This window comes from Juglans regia, chromosome 15 (assembly GCF_001411555.2).
Source record: "Juglans regia cultivar Chandler chromosome 15, Walnut 2.0, whole genome shotgun sequence".
Classification (NCBI taxonomy): Eukaryota; Viridiplantae; Streptophyta; class Magnoliopsida; order Fagales; family Juglandaceae; genus Juglans; species Juglans regia.
Window position 1 is genome coordinate 7,883,991 of NC_049915.1, and position 19,700 is coordinate 7,903,690.

The following is a 19,700-nucleotide window of genomic DNA, read 5'->3' on the forward strand; positions in this document are numbered from 1 at the left end:
GATTTCATTTTCAAATTTAAAAAGATTCATATGTCAAAGACAACATTGTTTACTTTTTCAGAATTTTCAAATCAAAATTTTACTTTCTTGAAATTGGCAAAGACAACATCATTCAGTTTTCAAAATTTTCAAATCAAAGTTTTACTTTTCGTAATTGTCAAAGCTAACATCATTTATTTTTCAAAATATTCAAATCAAAGTTTCTCATTCTTGAAATTTTCAAATATAACATCATTCATTTTTCAAAATATTCAAATCAAAGTTTTATTTTTCGCAGTTGTTAGAGACAACATTATTCACTTTTCAAAATATTTAAATCAAAGTTTCTCATTCTTGAAATTGTCAAAGACAACATCATTCACTTCTCAAAATATTCAAATCAAAGTTTTACTTTTCACAATTGTCAAATGCAACATCATTCACTTTTCAAAATAATGAAATCAAAGTTTCTCATTCTTGAAATTATCAAAGACAACATCATTCACTTTTGAAAAGTTTCAAACAAAACATACACATGTGGAAGATGACAACCTTTTTTTTTTTATATAAGAAATAGATTTCATTTCATTCCATAAAGAAAGTTACATTTGTAACTCAAGTTACAAGCCAAACTAACATCTATTGTAAGCATTCCTGCACACAAATATCTTTGCAACGGGTATTGTCTAAACTTCCAAAAACTCTCAAGAAGAGAGTATCATTCTCTGTATAAAACAAAGGAAAAAACAACCCACATCCAAACTCCATCCTCCAAAGGAGGCGAAGTGAACAACACATCCATCCTCCTAAACGGAGGAGGGAGGAACCAATACCGCTATGGACAAAAAGACCAATAGCCTATTTCAATTATTTTCTTACACAAACAAAAACCAAAACAGACACAAAAACACCCAACAGAAAAACTGAAAAACACTGAAAAATGGAAATTGTGGTGGCACGTGAGGGACACGCGTCACCTTGGGAGGAAGCCGATCGGTCAATCTTGAAGGTGCCAGAGTCGCTGGACCCTAAGCTATCGTGCATGGCATCAACGGAAGAAGTTTCACAGTGGCTCGTGGGTGCCACACACTCCATTTGACCCACGCGTGGGTGCAATGCGCTGCTCCAATTGGCCCCCAATCCGGTCGACTGCAAGATCGGCGGGTGAGGATTTCCCTGGTGGGGCACGTGTATGAAGATGGCCACCCACCAGAGAAGCTCGAATCTTACTTTTCTTCCTTATTTGGACTGAAAAATAAAATTTAAAAAAAAACCATGAAAAAAACTAAAGGAAATGAAGAACAAATAGAAAAGGAGGATGGGAGGGAGGGGCTCCCCCTCGGAGCTGGAACTGGCTTCGGGGAGGCTTTGTTTTTAGAGAGATGTGAGAGCCTCTCTCTCTAAAAACGTCAAGATAAAAAAATCAATCATCTTTCAAACTTTCAAAATTCAAACTTTTAATCATGTTATGCATATGTGAAATATGATAATCAATCATCTTACAAAAATTTTAATTTTCAAAAATTAATGCACATGTGGAAAATGCAATTAATGCTTTATGAGAAAATATTAATTTTGAACCTTAATACAATTTCGAATTTTATCAAGAGATTTACAAAATTACTCTAAGAGCTTTATTTGTAAGTTTGTTACCTTTCTTGCTCATGCTTGATTCGTTGATGTGCTTGATTCGTTGATGTGCTTGACTCCTTTGTGTAGACAATTTGAGCTTGAGATTCCTTGCTTGAATTTATTTATTATCATCAAAATCTATATGTAGATATATAATTATATGAATCTTGAAACTTTGGGTACAACAATCTCCCCCTTTTTTATGATGACAAATACTTACTAGAACTCTAAAGCCTATACTAATACTTAAGCTCCCCCTGAGAATGTGAGTTAGTTTTTCAAGCAATAGATAAACATAATTCCAAGCATATATAACAAGCTTAATAAATAAATCATTGGAAAGAATGTCTTAATGTTCTAATCTAAAACTTCTCCCCCTTTTGCATCATTAAAAGGGAACTGCAGTAAGCAATGCTAATGGACTAATGAAAATGGTGCGGTTGTAGAAACTGTGAAGAGTTTAATAATTGGAGCTGCCTGGGTTCGCAGTGATAGTGCGGCAAAGCCTCGAGCCCCATCCAGGTCCCGACAAGTATTGTAACTCTATCAACTTTTACAGAGATTTGAATGCTTTGGATTTCTATTTAAAAATATCATTTTCATCCTTTGAATACTCACACTCCACTTTCTCCCTTCCACACTTAGTTTCCATTAAGAAAACTAATTTGGGCCACTTAGACTTCACCCACATGTGAAGTCCCCTAACTGTACGAGGGTTCCCAAGCGCTCTACAATATCGACTAAGGCCTATCATTGTTGTTGGTGGAGCTGCAAAGCAGCCTCAACCAACCTAGTTTCATAACTGTTAAGGATCAATCCATCTTCACACTTGTTTTTCTTAACTTCTGTGCCAATCTTAGCCTGTATAGGAGTCGTGCTTCTCTTTCTGCTTTTTTAATTTCCACCTCAGTTGCTCCCACTAAAAGGCTATTCACACCCCTTGCCCTTCTTTTCTACGTGGCCCCCTTTGACTTAGCCCTGGTAACAGAGCCACTTGGCATAGAAAAAGTTGTAGACACAACATTCCCTTGAGAGCTATTAGATTTGTAGAGATCAGCAACTTTAGACACACTTTCCATATTTGGTTTAACATCTTCGAATTCCATATGACAATCAAAATCCCCTTTAACTATTTTAACAGGTTCATAAAAGGAAATAGGCACCTTAATAAGGCAATTTAGCTGCTCCACATCAGATGGTCGACTTTCCATAACCTTATTTTGAGATCTCCCAAAAAAGTAAGGATTTTGCACAACTGTATTCATTTTGTTTAAATGCACTGCCTCTGACTGAGCACCTTCAAATTGTCCACTTTCCATAATAGGCACTGTTACCTTTTCTAACTGCTTCACAAAAGGCAATTCCTGCTTACCAGCCTTAAAATCCTCCACCTTATCATCCTTTCCTAATTTGACTTCATCATTGTCCCCAACCTATGCATCTACTTGCTGCCACCTCTGATGGTGGTTATGGCAAGGAACACCACCATACTTCCGTCCATAAAAAATGTTGGTGTTCATGGGTTGTGCATGAAGCCAAGGACCATACCGCTGAGACTTCACTCCATCCCCTTGTTACCCAAACCTCCATTCGGTACAACCCCTCCCCTTATGAAACAACACACCACATTGGAAGAAGAAATTATGGGGCCTCTCATACTTGAAAGATGTCCAATATTGTTGCTCCTCGAATTGCAACAACGTCCCTCTCAACAATTGCTTGTGTAGATCAACAACAAATCTAACTCAAAGGCAGCTCCCCCATGCCAATCCATCAGACCCAGCCTCCACTCGAATGACATGACCAATTGAAGAACCAAACTGCTCCCCCACCTCTTCTGTCATAGCTGCCAGAGGCAGGTTGTGAAGTTGAACCCGAAAGGGTTCAAAATCAAAATGTAAGCCAACTATGTTAACAATTTCATCCACGTCTAAGAGAGTCAATAAATTTCTATAAAAAAACCACGGACAACCACTTAGTACTTTTTCCTTGTTAGTCATCCATTTAAACTCTATTAAGAAACTTTGATCCCCAAAGTCCTTAAACCCCACCCATCCCTTTAACCTCCACACTTGTGACATAGTTGTCCTAAAGGCTTCATTATTAACAGCTTTCTTAGATAGGACTTTTCAAATGATACAGTACTTCCCACGGATCCCTCCCTCCTTAGCACCCTCTTAATGGAAATGAAAACAGTACTCTATTCTTTGGCATATGTAACTTTTCCCCTCTATTTTCCAGTTCTTCTGCTTCCATCATCAAAAGCCACCCCTACCCCACTTTAACAATGAGAGACTTACACTCTCTTGCAAGAGCAAGAGTACTCAACCTTACTGTTTCTCTAGAGAGAAAAGAAGGACCCCCCAAATACTATTTATCAAATTAGCATTATATGCCATTCTTTTATAGTCTCTTATCATTTAAAAGAGAGTTGTAAAAATAGTTTAATATTGTATGTGTATCTGTAATTTTTCTACTTATTTGCCAATTATTTTGATATTATATTAGGAAATTATGAAAAGATAATGAATAACACTTTTATTTTAAAAATCACCCTTTCAAATATGGTAGTATCACCCTATAAAAATTATTGAAATATTTTATTGGAATTTCTGATTTTACATATTTTCCCTTCATGTAAAATTTAGTTGTAAATGGAGTTGAAATTTGGATGTATATCATTAACTTGTTTACTTATTTTCGAATCATTTAAAAGAAATGATATTTATAATTCTAGAATATGCAAGTTCCGTCCACTTCTTTTACAAAAAGTAGATAAATTTTGGTATCACATAAAAATATTAATTTTTGATGGCGGACCCTACTTTCTTTCAAAAGAAGTATGCAGAGCTTGCACATCATAAAATTGTATCTAACATTACTCATTATTTAATATTGTTTTAGAATATGACTAAAGAATGATAGCTAAAATTTAAAAAGATGATGGATATCATTTTTATTTTAAGAATTACCCGACATAGGTTTCTTTTAATGTCACTCATTACTTTCGAATTTAAATTACTAGCAAATATGATTATATACTAAGACGATAAATATTAGATCAGTAGGAGTGGACCGGTGGTACCAACTACTCTTTAATTCTCTACATGTATTGGATTATTCAATATGAAGATTATTTTTATAATAGAGTACTTACACGACAACTGCTCAATTGGATCAATACGATTAAAGAAGACTATCTTTTATGTTTTTAATTGGTTATTTCTCAAATTAACTTGCTCTCTCTTTTATTATTTAATTTGTCTCTCTTTTTTTTTTCTGAATAAGTTAAAATTAATTAAAATTAAGAGGAAATGGGGTTCTCAACATATACCCCAAAACAAAAAGTTACGATGCAAAATATAAAAACAAACGAAAAGATAAAACCAAAATATTTTCGTCCTATATTTCTTTAAGCTAAAATTTTCTAATTATGGTATTGATGTACATGATCTTTAGACAGGCTAGTTCTTTGGGACCAACCGTAAGATCATTGGACGTCTATTCGACCTCTTTTCTTTGCAGATTCTCTTCCATACATCTACAAATATTGTTACTACTCTCACTACTTCCTCTCATTTATGGCATTATGGATTGGGCCATGCCTCTTTTTCTTGTGTTCAACTTTTAGCTTCTCAAGGTTATCTAAGATTCGTACATTTATGGCATTATAATAGAAGTGCTTTTGCACATTTTGATTTGATTCATTTTGGTATTTGGCGACCTGCTCCCATTTTCACATAGGGGATCGCATTATTTTTTTACATTTGTTGATGATTACTGTCCCTATACTTGGATATATCTCTTATATCATTCTTTTGAATTTGCTCACATTCATCAGAACTTTCACAATATAGAACAAATTTAATTTTTTCATACCATCAAAATCCTTCGTTCAAACAATGTTATAAAATATAATTACAAATCTTTTCTTGATTTCTTGAATCAACAAGGAATACTCTCACATTGTTCGTGCCCATATACTGCTAAAAAAAATAGACCAACAGAAAGAAAATATTGTCACACTTTAGACATTCTAAGAGAGCCATTCTCATTTATGCTTCTATTCATGGAAAACTTTGAGGTAAGGCAGCTCTAATTGTTGTCTGCAGAATCAATGTGCCTTTTCTTATGGTCCATCAATGGATGGTGACTGTTTTCATCAATGGAGTTCAAAAATTTGAGGTGAAGGATAGAGGGGCTGGCGACTTGTGCTTCAGATGTGTAGTTTATGTTGCTCCGGCAAATTTAAGCAACTACATGGAATCAAGGTAGAGAAACCTCACGATATTTAAAAAAGCATTAGATGATAACTAAGATCAGTATAGCTAAGAGCATTTTTATTGGATTGGCCGAATGTAAATTCAAATTGTTGCTAATATCACATGAGTTTGTATTTGCCTATTCCATTCAAGTCTAATCCCCACATTGAATCATTTACTCTCTATATAATAAAAAAGAAATTATTAATTTAATAATTTTTTTATTTAATTTATTTTTATCACATTTTGTAGTTCTACCAATTAAATGTCAATAATAATAATTATATTCTAATTACATTAATATTAAAAAATCATATTTTCAAATGTCATTTAATACTAATAACTAAAAATATTTGATTAAACTCATCTAAAATTCTATAGAAATTTCTTAATTACCAATCAAATATCTACATTTTCCATCAAATTATATTCTTTTACCAAAATTTCTTCCCGAACTTTCATCTATCAACTACAACATAAACTTACAGCAACATACTAGTTACAAAAAACACCTATACAAATCTGCACTTCCAACAAGAAATTACCATGTCTAGCAACACACTTGTGTTCATGTCAACTACACATAACAACAGCACAAAAAGAAACCCCCAGATTACAACCCAATTATACGTACAATACACACATCCTTTATGCTAAATAAAAATAAAAAATAAAAAATAAAAATAACACCAAGATCTATCGTACTAAGTTATAAAAAACATCCACATACTAAGTTATAAAAACCATCAACATAAAATCTGCAATTCCAGCAACACATAATAGTAGCACAAAACACAGTTTTCAAAGAGTCTCAGTAATGTCGACCAGCCACAAAGGGTGTTTTGAGGAGTACCTACAAAAGCACAACCATCCATAAATGTTAGCACAACAGAAAGTATACAGACTTTAATAAGATAAACAACATAAACTAAATGAGACAGACTTTAATAGTTTTCTAACTATTAATTTGCTTATAGCCACATACATAAATTCTGCAATATTAAACCCATAATTAATGCAAATTGTGGGTCTTGCAAATTGTGAGCAAAAAAAATGCAAACTGTGGTTTTGGAAAATCTAATCATACTTCTCTCCATGAGTATACACAAAAAAGCACCCATGAAAGTTCCAATGCAATATCCCCAACAACTTGCCTCAGAACAACAACGAAAATGTGAAGAAGCACAGAACCTTTGGCAAAGAAACTTTGCAACTCTCTGTCCTTGACAATATAAGCAAACCAAAGAGTTGACTTATTGTCTTATTTCAGGTTTGAATTTATACAAAAATATTTACAAAACTGATGAGATAAATGACCCAAAACATTACAAATTATCCAACATGACCAACAAAAAAAAAACCCAGAATATTATATCTCATTTTTTTTTACAAACAAAACAAGAATTGTAGTCTTTAGCAGTGTTGATTTCTCAACATCATTAATTCTTCAACTACAGACAATATGTTCAGAAAACAACTAGACATTGTGCATCACACTTTGCAACAAATGTTGTGGTAGTGAGACTGGTGGTAAATTTGTAGGGGTTTTTGGGAGTGAGAATAAAAATGGAGAGAGGGATTTCGAGAGTGAGCGAGAGGAAGGGGAGAGGGATTTTAGGAATGAGACTGGTGGTAAATTTGGAGAGAGTGTGAGTTTCTCTATCTCTCTCACAAGGCTCAGTCATTGGGTTATGGGAGTGAAGAGTTGTGGCCGTTAGAGCGAGTTACGAGAATGAGGGAGAGAATGGGGAGAGTTAAGGGAGCGAGTGAAGGTTCTGTAATGAGAATGGGAGAGAATACAGTGAGGGAGAGTTACGGGAGTGAGGGAGAGAATGGAGAGAAGGTTCAGTGAAGAGAATGGGAGAGAATACAGTGAGAATGGGAGGGTCTCAATAGCAAGAGAGTCTCTCGCGAAATTGAGAGAAGTGAGAAATAAATATTATAGTATTTGACTAAGTTACTATACAACCACATATTTGGTGAGTTAATGTAGTTAATGTCTAAATTTATATAAATATGTCTAATTTGATGTGGGATGTTTTAAATTCTTGTTAGCTAAATTTGATTAAAATTGGATTTTAGACAGACCAATGAAAGGGCTTGGCGACTTGTACTTCAAATGTGTAGTTTATACTGCTCCGGCTAATTTAAGCTACTACATGGAATCAATGTAGAGAGACTTCAAAATATTTAAAAAAGTATTAGATGATAACTAAGATCAGCATGGCTAAATGAGCTTGAAACATAAACTTTCATGTGGAGTGAAAAACAAACACAAGGTTTGTAATTGCTTAGTGTCTAGTTTCAAAACAAGGAGGCTTTTTCTTTGCATGAAGTTTTCAAGTCAAGCAAGAAACTCCCTAGTACAATGGGAAATTAGTTTTTATATTTGCGAAATCACCAATTATCTCAAAAGTTTTAGGGAATAGTAGATTTAATTATTTTTATTATAGTTTTAATATTCTCTCTCATGGGGGCCAAGCAACCCCTTAATGAGTGGGCCGAATACGTGAAATATTTAATTATTTAAGATATAGTATAGAGTCAGGATTCAAACTTAGGACCTATGCACTGCTAATGATTAGTTATTTATTAGATAAAAAAGTTGAAGATTTAAAATTAAAAAGTATTTTGTATTTGAGTTATGTTTGAAAATGAAATATCTGTGAATATCTTGTTACCCAAGCAAGCCCTAAACAAAATAGGTAATAGAGGGAGTTTGTTGTTTAGGGATTAGAAAGGGCAGGGGAAGTAATATGCCAAATTCATATGTCATTTGAAATTTTCACGTTTAGGGTGCTAGCAGACATCTTGTTTATACACATAATGGAGAAGACTATATACAATGGCTAAGAAAATAATCTCTCTAAATTTTGTCTGAATTTAAAAGTCTCAACTCGGATAGAGAAGATACACAAATTTCTAGGTAAGCATGGAGTTTGCATTTTCTAAAATAATATTCTAACGATATTTTAACTTAATAATATTTTTATTTAACTTTTTCTTTATTATTTTTCAAAATCTAATAAAGCATTCTAACTGATCAAACTATTTCACTACTATTCACAAGCCATTTTATTACTATTCATGTATAAATTGTTTCATTTCATTTCATTCCCAAGAATCCCCTTAGTAAGAAGGCTTTAGGGGTTAGGCACTTAGTAAGTTTAATTGGAGCTTGTAATCTCAGTCTTCCCTTAAAGAATAGGCTACTGCATGTGTTCTTAGATAGGGGAAAGTAGATACATGCATTAGGAATTATGTCTATAATACTTGTCTTGATCTTCATTGAATCTCATTGAATATTTGAAATAATTACATTATAAAATAAAAAAGAAAAAAGAATACAAAATTACTAATGTACAAGAGAAGTAAACAAATTAAAATTGGGATTCCGTCCTTTTCTATAAAAAAAAAAGGAGAAGTAAACAATTAATTGGAAATTCACCTAGTAAGGATGTCTACGACTGCTAGTCAAGAGATTGAGAAGAGGGTCCTAAAATTAGAAAAATTTAATTATAGAAAATTGAGAAAAATAAAAATGAAAAGAAAGGAGTGAAAATATGGGAATCGGTCAAGTATAGAAACTTACGTGCTCATGTATATGGAGACTCGGAACTTCCGCGACCTCTAAAAACCAAAAATATCTTCTTGCAGCCTTGAAATTCAAAGAAAATAACTTTAAGAATTTAGATTCTATAAAAGAAAAAAATTTAATCACATTAGGTACCTGCTCCGTAGTTGAGAAAACTTAGGTGGAGGATAAAAGTGATTCAACCCCTAAAAGAAAAGAGAACCCATATATCAAACTAAGTTGTAAAACTCAATTATTAACTCATAAGATGACTAGCAATTGAAAAATTGATTGATAGTACTCTTGGGTATCTATACACTATGTTACTACGTGGTGAATGATGTTTAATTTCCATTTTTCTAACATAAAAATGCAATGTAAGTTTTACAATTTAGTAATATAACCAAATTATATGTATCTCTACTATTACGACTGTCAACAAATAGATGGAAGTAAAACATTTCACATTAAGCAATGTTTGTTATAAATTGTAACATACCTTTCTTTTGATAATGTGTTGTATGGTGGTATTGAGGTCTCCTTCTACCATTGGTTGAAAAGTTGCTTCGATCCTCATATGCACTCCCTTTAGCTTAGGTGTTTTTGTACTTGTTGAAACAAACATTTTTAATTTGGGGCATCCATATATTTGCATTTTATTCAGAGATGGCCACTCAAAAGCATGATTATCTTCGGTGTAAAAACACTCCAACTTTGGTAAATTCCCGAGCTTGAGGGTATTTACTAGGGAGAATGCAATCACATCTCTATTCTCTTCATCTCCCAATTCTTTTGCAAGGATTTCTTCCATTTCATTGCAGCCATATACATCTATTTCCTCTACTTTCACAAGAAGTTTTGCTATGGATGGTGTGAACAAACATTTCAAACTACCACATTTCCATACTTGTAGCAATCTCAAGTAATTAAATCCCTTAATATCTCGTGGCCCTTTCTTCCATATATGCAACAACTTCGGTAAAAAATGTAAAGATAACACTCTCAAATTATTAAAGATATTGCTTTCTTCAGCATTTAGTCCCTCAAGTTCAAATATCACTTCCAATGAATCACATTGATTTGCAGAAAGCTTTTGTAGATTTTTCAAACTTTCAATCAAGTTGTATGGAAACAGAGACAACATCTTTGCTTGATTTTCAGTCTTACTCACATTTTGCTCCTCTTGCTTTGTCAATGTAATCTACCAAAACATCGAAAAGTGTGAAGGAGTACATAATCTTAAAAACAAATGACACATTCAAGTAGACTCGAAGGAGGATATTTTTACAACATTTTCTAAATTACAAGGCCAAAATCAATAATTTGTTATTGCAAATAACCATTTTTATTTATTTATAGTCTAATGGAAGTCAAAGATCTTTAAATGAATTGTCCAAAGTTACTTATGGAGCTTTAGTAAAAATATTGATAAAAATAAATAATAAAAAAATAAATAATTGAATTGTGTAGCGAAGTGTTTCAAAAGAGTTATAAATGAAAAAAACAATAAATAAACCTTAACCACATACCTCTTTCTTAATTAAGTCGTGTTTATTCTCTCCTAAAGAGGAGCTACTTTTTCCTTGGGCATGCAGGGCTGGACTATAATTCCTGGGACGTGGTACACAAGACTCTAGGCATCGGTTGAAAAGTCCTGAAGATTGTCTTGTCGAGGAGGAGGCAGCACTAGGCTCTTGGGCTCTTGGATCCAATTCTGCATCCATCTTTCTTTGCTTTCTTCCGCTTTGAACTTCTAAACCAAATGTTTTTAACTTTGGACATATCAACAACTTGATGCTCTTTATGGATGGCCACTCAAGAGAATGGGTTTCGCTACTCAAAATATCTGCCCTCCTTTCTTCTCCAGCTTCGTACTCCCTTTGAATAATATTTTCCATCAAGTTGCATTTTGATATTGTAACGACTTGGAGTTGTACCAATAGTTTTGCTATAGAACCAGGGAGTAAATTTCTCAGACTATGACAATTCTTGATATTAATTAATGTCAAGTTTTGAAAGCCTTGAAATCCTGGTGGAATATTCTTCCACACATGTGACATCCCAGATAAGTTCCATAAACGTAGATCAAAAAGTACTGCTAGGATGGGCTTGCGGTTCTCTTTGACCTTCAGTCCTTCCAAATCAAATATCACTTCTAGTGATCCACAACCTTCTACATCAAGTAATTTCAAATTGGGTACCCACAAAATGGAGTTGGATGAAAATAGTTTATGAGCAACAGGTGTTGATGCAGTGCTACCTTCTCTTTCAACCTGTTTAATCCATTAATTGAACCATTACAATGTTGTGAGTAGTTTTCATATATAAAATGTATTTCCTTAACATAGGAAAGTAATCAGATGTTTATTCCCTACAAAACCATATTCCTAAAGAATTATTCTATTTTTAAGTCGTTATGTAGAGCACATTATCTATATTATTTAAACAATAAGATTTGATTTGAAATATTCAAATTTTAAAATTTATATTCCAAATCAAATTATACCATGTAAGCAGTGTGCAATGTAGAAACTTTAGAATAGGTTTAAATTACAAATTTTTCCAGCAAGGTTTAAAACCATTAAACTCTTTGTTGGGCTTGGTAACATGTACAAAAATTTTCAACTAATCCATATAGAAAGTGAGTCATATATGTACGTAGTGTTAACTGGGAGAACCTACCTCAACTGAATCCTTGAATTTACATATGCCAATGAGCCATGGTAAGTAATTTAATGATAGTGACTCCAGGAGATAGAAGGTATTAGGTGGAGTACTATCCGATGTGGCTTCGAGTAGATATTCTAAATCTTCACATCTGTTAATGGTAAGACCCTTCAAGCTGCATGGTAAAATTCCTTTTTCCTCTTTCTCAAACCAAATATGTTTGGAATTTTTTCCAATATCCAAACTCAAAACGATAGCTTTCTTCAGCATTGAACGAATTGTTCGGTGTTCCCCAAGATCACTTGCATCCTCCACTTCAAGTTTCAAAGTATTTTCAAATAAATATCTCTCACCTGCCCTATAATCTCTACCAATATTTATCATAAATCGGAAATTGGAGTTACTGAAGTCCAATTCTTTTGGCAAGCACAAGATACTTGGTGTACTGATTTCTAAAACCACCAGTTGACTGGAATAAGGAATTAGTTCAGCAAGGCTTGCATTATTATTTGTTACTGCTCCATTTCCTTCCATCATAGTCGTACATCCCCAATTCTTGAAATCTCCCGCATACAATTCTTCTAGTCGACATAAACCGGATAATACACCAGCTGCAATTCGCTTTAGAGGTCTACATCGCTTCATATCCAGTAACTTTAATCGACTAAGATTTCCTATTTCCGATGGCAACTCCATGATCTCGGAATCACAAAAGTTAAGAATTTCTAAGTTTCTAAGGGTTCCAATTGCCGACACATCTCCTAAGCGACAATTCTCCAAATTCAACATTTGAAGGTTCTGGAGGATCTGGATTGAAGGTGGCGACATTGTCAAGGAGAAGCAACCTTTTTGCAAATACAACATCTTCAGCTCCTTCATCCCATTAAATAAATTGCTTGAGAATGTTTCTGAATGGTTCAAACATGATAGTTGCAAAAGCTCAAGTTTGGGATACTTCAACTCAGTAGGATGCCCTTTCATTTCTCCAAGTAAAAGAGAAATTGTGGTGTAACTGTCATATCTATCCTTCTGTGGCCATTCTTCAAGTCCTGGGTCCAACACTACCATAAAACCATTTTCGTCTCTGGATGCAATTGATATGGAAACATCTCGTACAACATCATGCATTTTGACGCGTTCCTTCCAGTTGCTATCCAACAAGAGATTTGATCTTATAAGATTCTTAACTATTGTGTGGACAAGTTCTCTTGTTTGTTCCACAGTACCCAAGCCTTTAAGAAACCTTTTTGTAACTCCATACCTGACTAAATCTTCAATTGGAACATCGTAATCTTCCGGATACAAACAACATAGCAAAAAACATGATTTGGCTTCGCCACTTTGTAAGTAATTATAACTGAACTCTATGCTGGAATATACCTTTGGATGCAGACCATAAATATTATCTGGGTTAGACATTTTAAGTTGCTGAAGCGCGGCTTTCCACTCCTTTTTATCTCTTTTGTTTCTAAGAGCACCTCCAACTATCGCAATTGCAAGGGGTAAACGTGCACATTCCTCCGCGACCTGTTTTGCAATAATTGAGATTAGATCAGAGGTATTAATACAATCACCAGCAATCTCTACAAAAAGATTCCACGCTTCTTCTTTAGATAAAAGTCCAACTGGAAAAATCTTCTCAATTCTCATCGCATTGCAAGCTTCTTCGTTTCTTGACGTCAACAAGATTTTGCAGCTCTTTTGTTTAACTGCATCGATAACTCCAATATGCCCAAGATCAAGGTGTTCCCAAACATCATCCAATATTACTAGGACATTCTTATTCTTAGTCAATCTTGAATATAATTCGTTTGCTCTTACATGTAAACTCTCTGCTTCAAGTTTGGGACCTAGCATTTCTGCAAGTTCACCTTGAATCTTTGTCAAGCTTGGCTTTTGAGACACCACCGCACTGACAACTTTACGGAATAAATTATCAGATTTCACTCTTCTCTCAATCTCTTTGGCCATTTCTGTCTTGCCGATCCCTCCCATACCGCATAATGCAACCATGTCTATCTTGTCATTCTTTAGAGCATCCAAAACATTTTGAATCGTTGATTTTCGTGATTCAAAATCCTTAAACCATCCTGTGGGTGATGATCTCACTACCAATGGAGGTAGAGTGTTGTACACCCTATCATATTTTCCACCTTCTTCTAGCAACTGAATGATAGCTTGAGTATTCTTTTGAGCTTTCTTACCCAAGGAATAGCGTAGCTTCAAATCAGGACACCAACCATTCAAGCACTTCCTATTAGCTTTGACATCTTCTTCAAGGAATTTCTGGGCTTCTTCAATTCTTTTCCCCACATTTGCCTGCCAGGTCTTAACTTCACTTGCGACTACTTGTTGATTCCATTGGGCTCCATCAACAGATTGTTGGACTGCCTCCTCCTTCTCAAGTAGCTTCAGAATTTTCTCTTCAAGAGTTGAAATATTGTTCTTGTAGGAAATAATATAGCGAAACTGTTCTCCAATTGGACCAACCGAATATTCTCCTATTTTTCCAACAATTAAAAAAATAATTTCCATTTTTTCAAAAGTAATTTTTCTGTTTTTGTAACTTTTTCCTTTTTTTTGGACGAAATCCTGCTCATTTACCAATCAAAGAAGCAAAACAGAAAAGAAAGTAAGTCAAAAATTGGAATCTCAGAGAAAAACAAGCATGTTGTAAGAAAAGAAGGCTATGGCAGGGGACATCGATCTCTTCCCCTTTCTTGTTCTTCTATATACGATTCATTATATTCATAAATTAACATCATGAAGAAATTAGTAAGAACCTCTTAATTTTGCAAGATCTCTTCCCCTTTCTTAGACGAACAACCTGAGCCAATCTATCCTCTGCAAAAAGAAAGATAAAAAGTGTCTACCTAACTCTGAGGTTTTAGTCATGTTTTTGGAACTCCGAGCCCACAATCTGAAAATTTTCTTCGCCACACTTTTTGTTAGTCAGTCAAGCAAAGGACGCGGACTTCATAAAAATTCAGATAATGTGGTGGGTATATATCTAATCCCATTTAATGTCTTTTGACTTTTAGTGTCGACGTCCAGCATAATACTTTGACTTTCCATTATTTGATGATACAATTAATATTGATACAGTTAAATGGTAAATATAGATATTCATTCTCGTAACGTTTTAACAGAATCTTAATCGAATTATCGACGTGATAATTGGAATAATGCAAATTTTATAAAACAAAATATTATTTATACATAATCCTACGTCATGAAAAGTATAAAGATTTTAAAATTTAAAATTCAAATTAAAAAATAAAAAATTGATTAAATGAGACTATCATTGAATATGAATAACATATATTAATATTCTTTTATAAACTATGATTATATAGGAACAACGGTAGTATTTCCTATTATCTTCCATTATTATTATAATCTATGATCTATGGAATATACAAAACTTGTCTCAATCAACCGAAGCCACTTTCAATCAATTAAAATAGGAACCCAATTTGATCAAGTCAGATCTGGTCTGGATAGTGTTGGATCTACACCAACTCCCAACAAATATATCAGCGAATCCAAACACAACACGCTTAAAAAAACACAACAAATAAGATTGAGATTCTACAAGAAAAATTAAAATTAGATTTAAAATTAACGCTATATTCTCATAACGACACCTCAAATTTCATCCCAAAAAAGGCAAGAAACGAAGAAATCTTTGTAATTGAAAGGCCACCCAATTAGCAGGCGAGAGTCCAAACCACTCCCATTTCATTCAGTGAGGAGGATTGTGAATGCGTACAATACCCTCATGACAACGCCTTGTAACGCTACTCGTTGCCAACTATAAATAAATTGGATTATCTATAAATATATTTTGGCTCAAATGTAAAAATATTTTTTAATATTTTTTTATTATTTCTTTATATTGAAGGGGAAAAAAGAACATTATAAACATCCAAGCTAATCACAACAATGCAACTTTAAAAAAAAAAACGTTTCTCATGAAAACTTCATGCATACATTGTTTTGTAATAGACTGATCATAAAAAAAAAATAGTGGTTGCACCACAAAAGTTGAGGGAAGGTCCATGGACTCAAGGTTTATAGCTGCTTCTCAACATAAACATCTCATCCTCATTCAATAAAAGGCCAAAATAAAAATGAATACAACAATATTCGTATTCATATTACAACTTCAGCTCGGCCACCTTCTTCCTCTACAATTCAAGGAATATGGGATTGTTGTGCTCAACAAAACCAATGCCAGAAGAAGCATTAATTTGTCTGGAAACAAAGTTCTTGAAGTTTTTAAAACCAAACACGATTAATACTGCAAATATAAATCAAAACATTATATGAACAAGCAAGACTCTTAGCATCAATATGGGAGCAAACCAGCATCAACCCATGTATTTACAATGGAAATGGAGCTGTGCCTTGATGGCCAAAAGAAACACACAAAGCAGTAAATTTAGAATCAAGGGGCTTTATGATATAAATATGAGAAATGTTTTATCTACAAAAGGATTTCAAAATTAAATGCACAAAATGACGTAGTTTGATATGGTACATCAGATTATAAAATTTTTTTGCACTTCTCAAATATAATTTTTTATTGTGTTAAGGGATTATAGAATTAATAACAAACATGAGATGCTAAGACGATAAATATTGGATTAGTAGGAGTATCCCTGTTTAGTTCTCTACATGAATTAGATGTTTCAATATGGAGACTATCTTTTGTTTTCCTCTCCCTGTCTTCGTATAGGTTCTCTGCTGTTTGGAAATGACAGATGATTTGGAAACAATGTATCAGAATCTGTCCCTTTCCGAAAGGGAGAGAGATGAGCTGGTGGTGGAGCCACAAGATATTGAATCAAATGTGGCATGTATAGACAAATGTCTGGTGTTCTCTATTCTTACTGAGAAATACTATAATCGAGAGGCTTTTAAAAACACAATGAGGAAAATATGGAAATCGGTACGAAAACTTGTGTCCTAGGAGTTGGGGTCGAATTTGTTGTTAGCTGAATTTGAGGATGAACGCGACAGGTTTCGTTTTATATGCGAGGGACCATGGTCCTTTGACAGGAACCTTATTCCAATTGTTTGAAGCTCTCTTGAAATATGCTAGCAATTCGTGAAGAGACAATTGAAATATTTGGTACATTTTATCATGACTCGCTCGTAAATCATCCAGATGTTGCTGAAGAACATCGAAGGGTTGAAGATTTTGTTCCATTAGCTCTTTGATATTAAGTAAGGATGAGATGATGTTTTCCATTCTCAAGCATCAATGAAGCCGATGCCAAGGAAAGACTGACTCTAAATACCACTTGTAACACACTTGATAGTAAGTGTTTGGGTGATTAGAAAATATACTAGAAAATACAAGAAAATTACTCACTTCGAGAGGAGCACCTCCATTGAAGAAAATAAGAAAATGATAAGAGAAGGAGAAGTAATATTTGCATTAACTTTTCTAAATAGGTCATTTCGGTAGCTACAGTGAACATATATGCTAGAATCTTGCCAAGCATTTGGAAAATGCCTCAGCCTTGATAAAACATGATCCAAAACTAATAACTAATGGACTGGATAAAAAGAAATAACAAGCTAACGGCTCAGCTACTTTATGGCCCAGTTCCCTACCTAACATAAATGAAAACAACAAGTAAAGTAATAGCCAAAACTGGCCCATGTATATATAGTCCTGGACTGCGACACAAAATCACCATTATCTACATCCCCTTCCTAGACTGGCTAAAACTCGTTGGCACCCAACGCTCTCATCTGTTTTGAATAGTCCCTCGCAACCACATTGAATGTCGCGCCATAAGCACCGCTTCCCTCCCCAATGACTGCAAATTTACACCGAGACAGCAACAGAGACCCGACCTTAAAGTCCTCTACGCTCTCGAAGAGCCAACTTGAGAAGAACTTGGCATTTGGAGGGGGCTTTCCATCTTCCAAGGTGGAAGCGATGATGAAAACTAGTGATTCTTTCGGGAGGTCCTCAGGCTCGTAGTCCTTGGGATCAACAAGGTCGAATGGCAAGTTCTTTGACGATAAAAGATCGAAGAGTCGGCAAGCTAGGGCTTCCGAGGTACCAGTTTGTGAAACAAAGAAGATCTTGGCTCTCGAATGAGAGAGATTAGGGTTAGTGTAAGTGATAAAGTTTAAGGAGAATTTGAGTTGTCTGAGGCGGCGAGACTTGTAGAAGCAACAAAATGTGGAGGCAAAAAGAAGGGCGAGTAGGGTGAGTCGAGCAAGGACAGAGGAGAAGGACATGGTGGGTATTTAACCCTCTGATTCTAACCTTTCAGGGAAAGTAGCCAATTGCCGATGACTTCATGTTCTTGGAGCTAAGAGCATTGACAATGGACTAGCCAAATGCCAATGCAAGTCTAAACTTTAGCTAGATGTGAGAAAAAACTTCCACATTGGACTAGCCAAAAGTCCAAAACTTAAGACTTGAGCTACAGTAAATCTTAAGTCCTCTCCAAACATAGATAGCTACTATTCACAATGGAAAGCAATATTTTATTATTTCATCACTTCTCTCTCTCTTTGAATGGTAAAACATGCATGATATGCACATTATTTATTTTACTGATTGCAAATATTGATAGAGTAGATACATTATTTTTACAAAGCATGAAGATCTAGAAAATATATGAATTGTATTTGTAAAAAAAATATATATAATATTATATTATTATTTTAACTTTAAGATAGCTAGCTCAATATAGATTCATTTAGTCAAAAATTAATACTATAGTTAAAAGTTAAGATTCTAGCTAAATTTTAGACATTGCCAATGCTCTAAGAGGTTCAAGATTTCGAGAGGTAGGAATAGCATAAAGAACAAGAAGACGACAGCGGTTTGGCACTCAAAAGAGAGTGGGACCTGTGCGCTTTGATATCCATCCAACTGGACTTTTGTATTCTTTATGGGCCTCATGCGTAATGTATGGATTTAGGCCCAAACAGAGTACATCACTTTTCTTCCGCGAATGTATGGGCTCCTTTGAAGGAGATAATATTGAGAAAGACATATACCCCCAAAACAAAAAGTTACGATGCAAAATATAAAAGCAAACGAAAAGATAAAACCAAAATATTTTCGTCCTATATTTCTTTGAGGAATAGGATGTATCGCCTTTGTGGGTTAGGTTTGAAGCTAACATTTTCTAACTATGATATTGACGCACAAGATCTTTAGACAAGCTAGCTTTTTGGGACCGACCGTAAGATCATTGGACGTCTGTCCGAGCTCTCTTCTTTGCAAATTCCCTCCCATGCATCTACAAATGTTACTACTTTCACTACTTCCTCTCGTTTATGGCATTATGGATTGGGCCATGCCACTTCTTCTTGCGTTCAACTTTTAGCTTCTAAAGGTTATCTAGGATTCGTACAATCTGAGTATTTGATTGTGCTTCATGCCAATTTGGAAAATATACACATTTTTTGTTTAATAAAAGTGATCATTTTCTTCTGCATATTTTGATTTGATTCATTTTGGTATTTGGTGACATGCTCCTATGTCCACATAGGGGATCACATTATTTTGTTACATTTGTTGATGATTATTGTCCCTATACTTGGAT

General features: G+C 34.3%; 1 protein-coding gene across 3 annotated transcripts; it reads right to left on the reverse strand.

Annotated features, from left to right (window-relative positions):
• Positions 1–6,492: 6,492 nt before the first annotated feature.
• LOC109021527 (probable disease resistance protein At4g27220) lies at positions 6,493–15,021 on the reverse strand. Of its 3 annotated transcripts, none has more exons than XM_019004174.2 (7): positions 14,898–15,021; positions 12,130–14,706; positions 10,977–11,720; positions 9,947–10,648; positions 9,604–9,653; positions 9,466–9,531; positions 6,493–6,726 (listed from the first exon to the last, which is right to left on the reverse strand). In XM_019004174.2, the coding sequence occupies exons 2-6, from the start codon at positions 14,647–14,649 to the stop codon at positions 9,504–9,506; spliced, it is 4,044 nt and encodes a 1,347-aa protein (XP_018859719.1). In that variant the 5' UTR covers positions 14,650–14,706; positions 14,898–15,021; the 3' UTR covers positions 6,493–6,726; positions 9,466–9,503. The 3 variants fall into 3 exon arrangements, with proteins under 3 accessions (XP_018859719.1, XP_035541759.1, XP_035541760.1); XM_035685867.1 differs by lacking the exon at positions 6,493–6,726 and adding an exon at positions 9,320–9,369; XM_035685866.1 differs by having other exon boundaries at positions 12,130–14,914.
• Positions 15,022–19,700: the final 4,679 nt, after the last annotated feature.

Coding starts and splice junctions, on each gene's coding strand:
- LOC109021527 (XM_019004174.2), bottom strand. CDS start 14,649: ATGGAAATTATTTTTTTAATTGTTGGAAAAATAGGAGAATATTCGGTT. Junction 10,649..10,976: donor ACGACTTAATTAAGAAAGAG/GTATGTGGTTAA, acceptor ATGTTTTGGTAG/ATTACATTGACAAAGCAAGA. Junction 9,654..9,946: donor AACACATTATCAAAAGAAAG/GTATGTTACAAT, acceptor CTTTTCTTTTAG/GGGTTGAATCACTTTTATCC.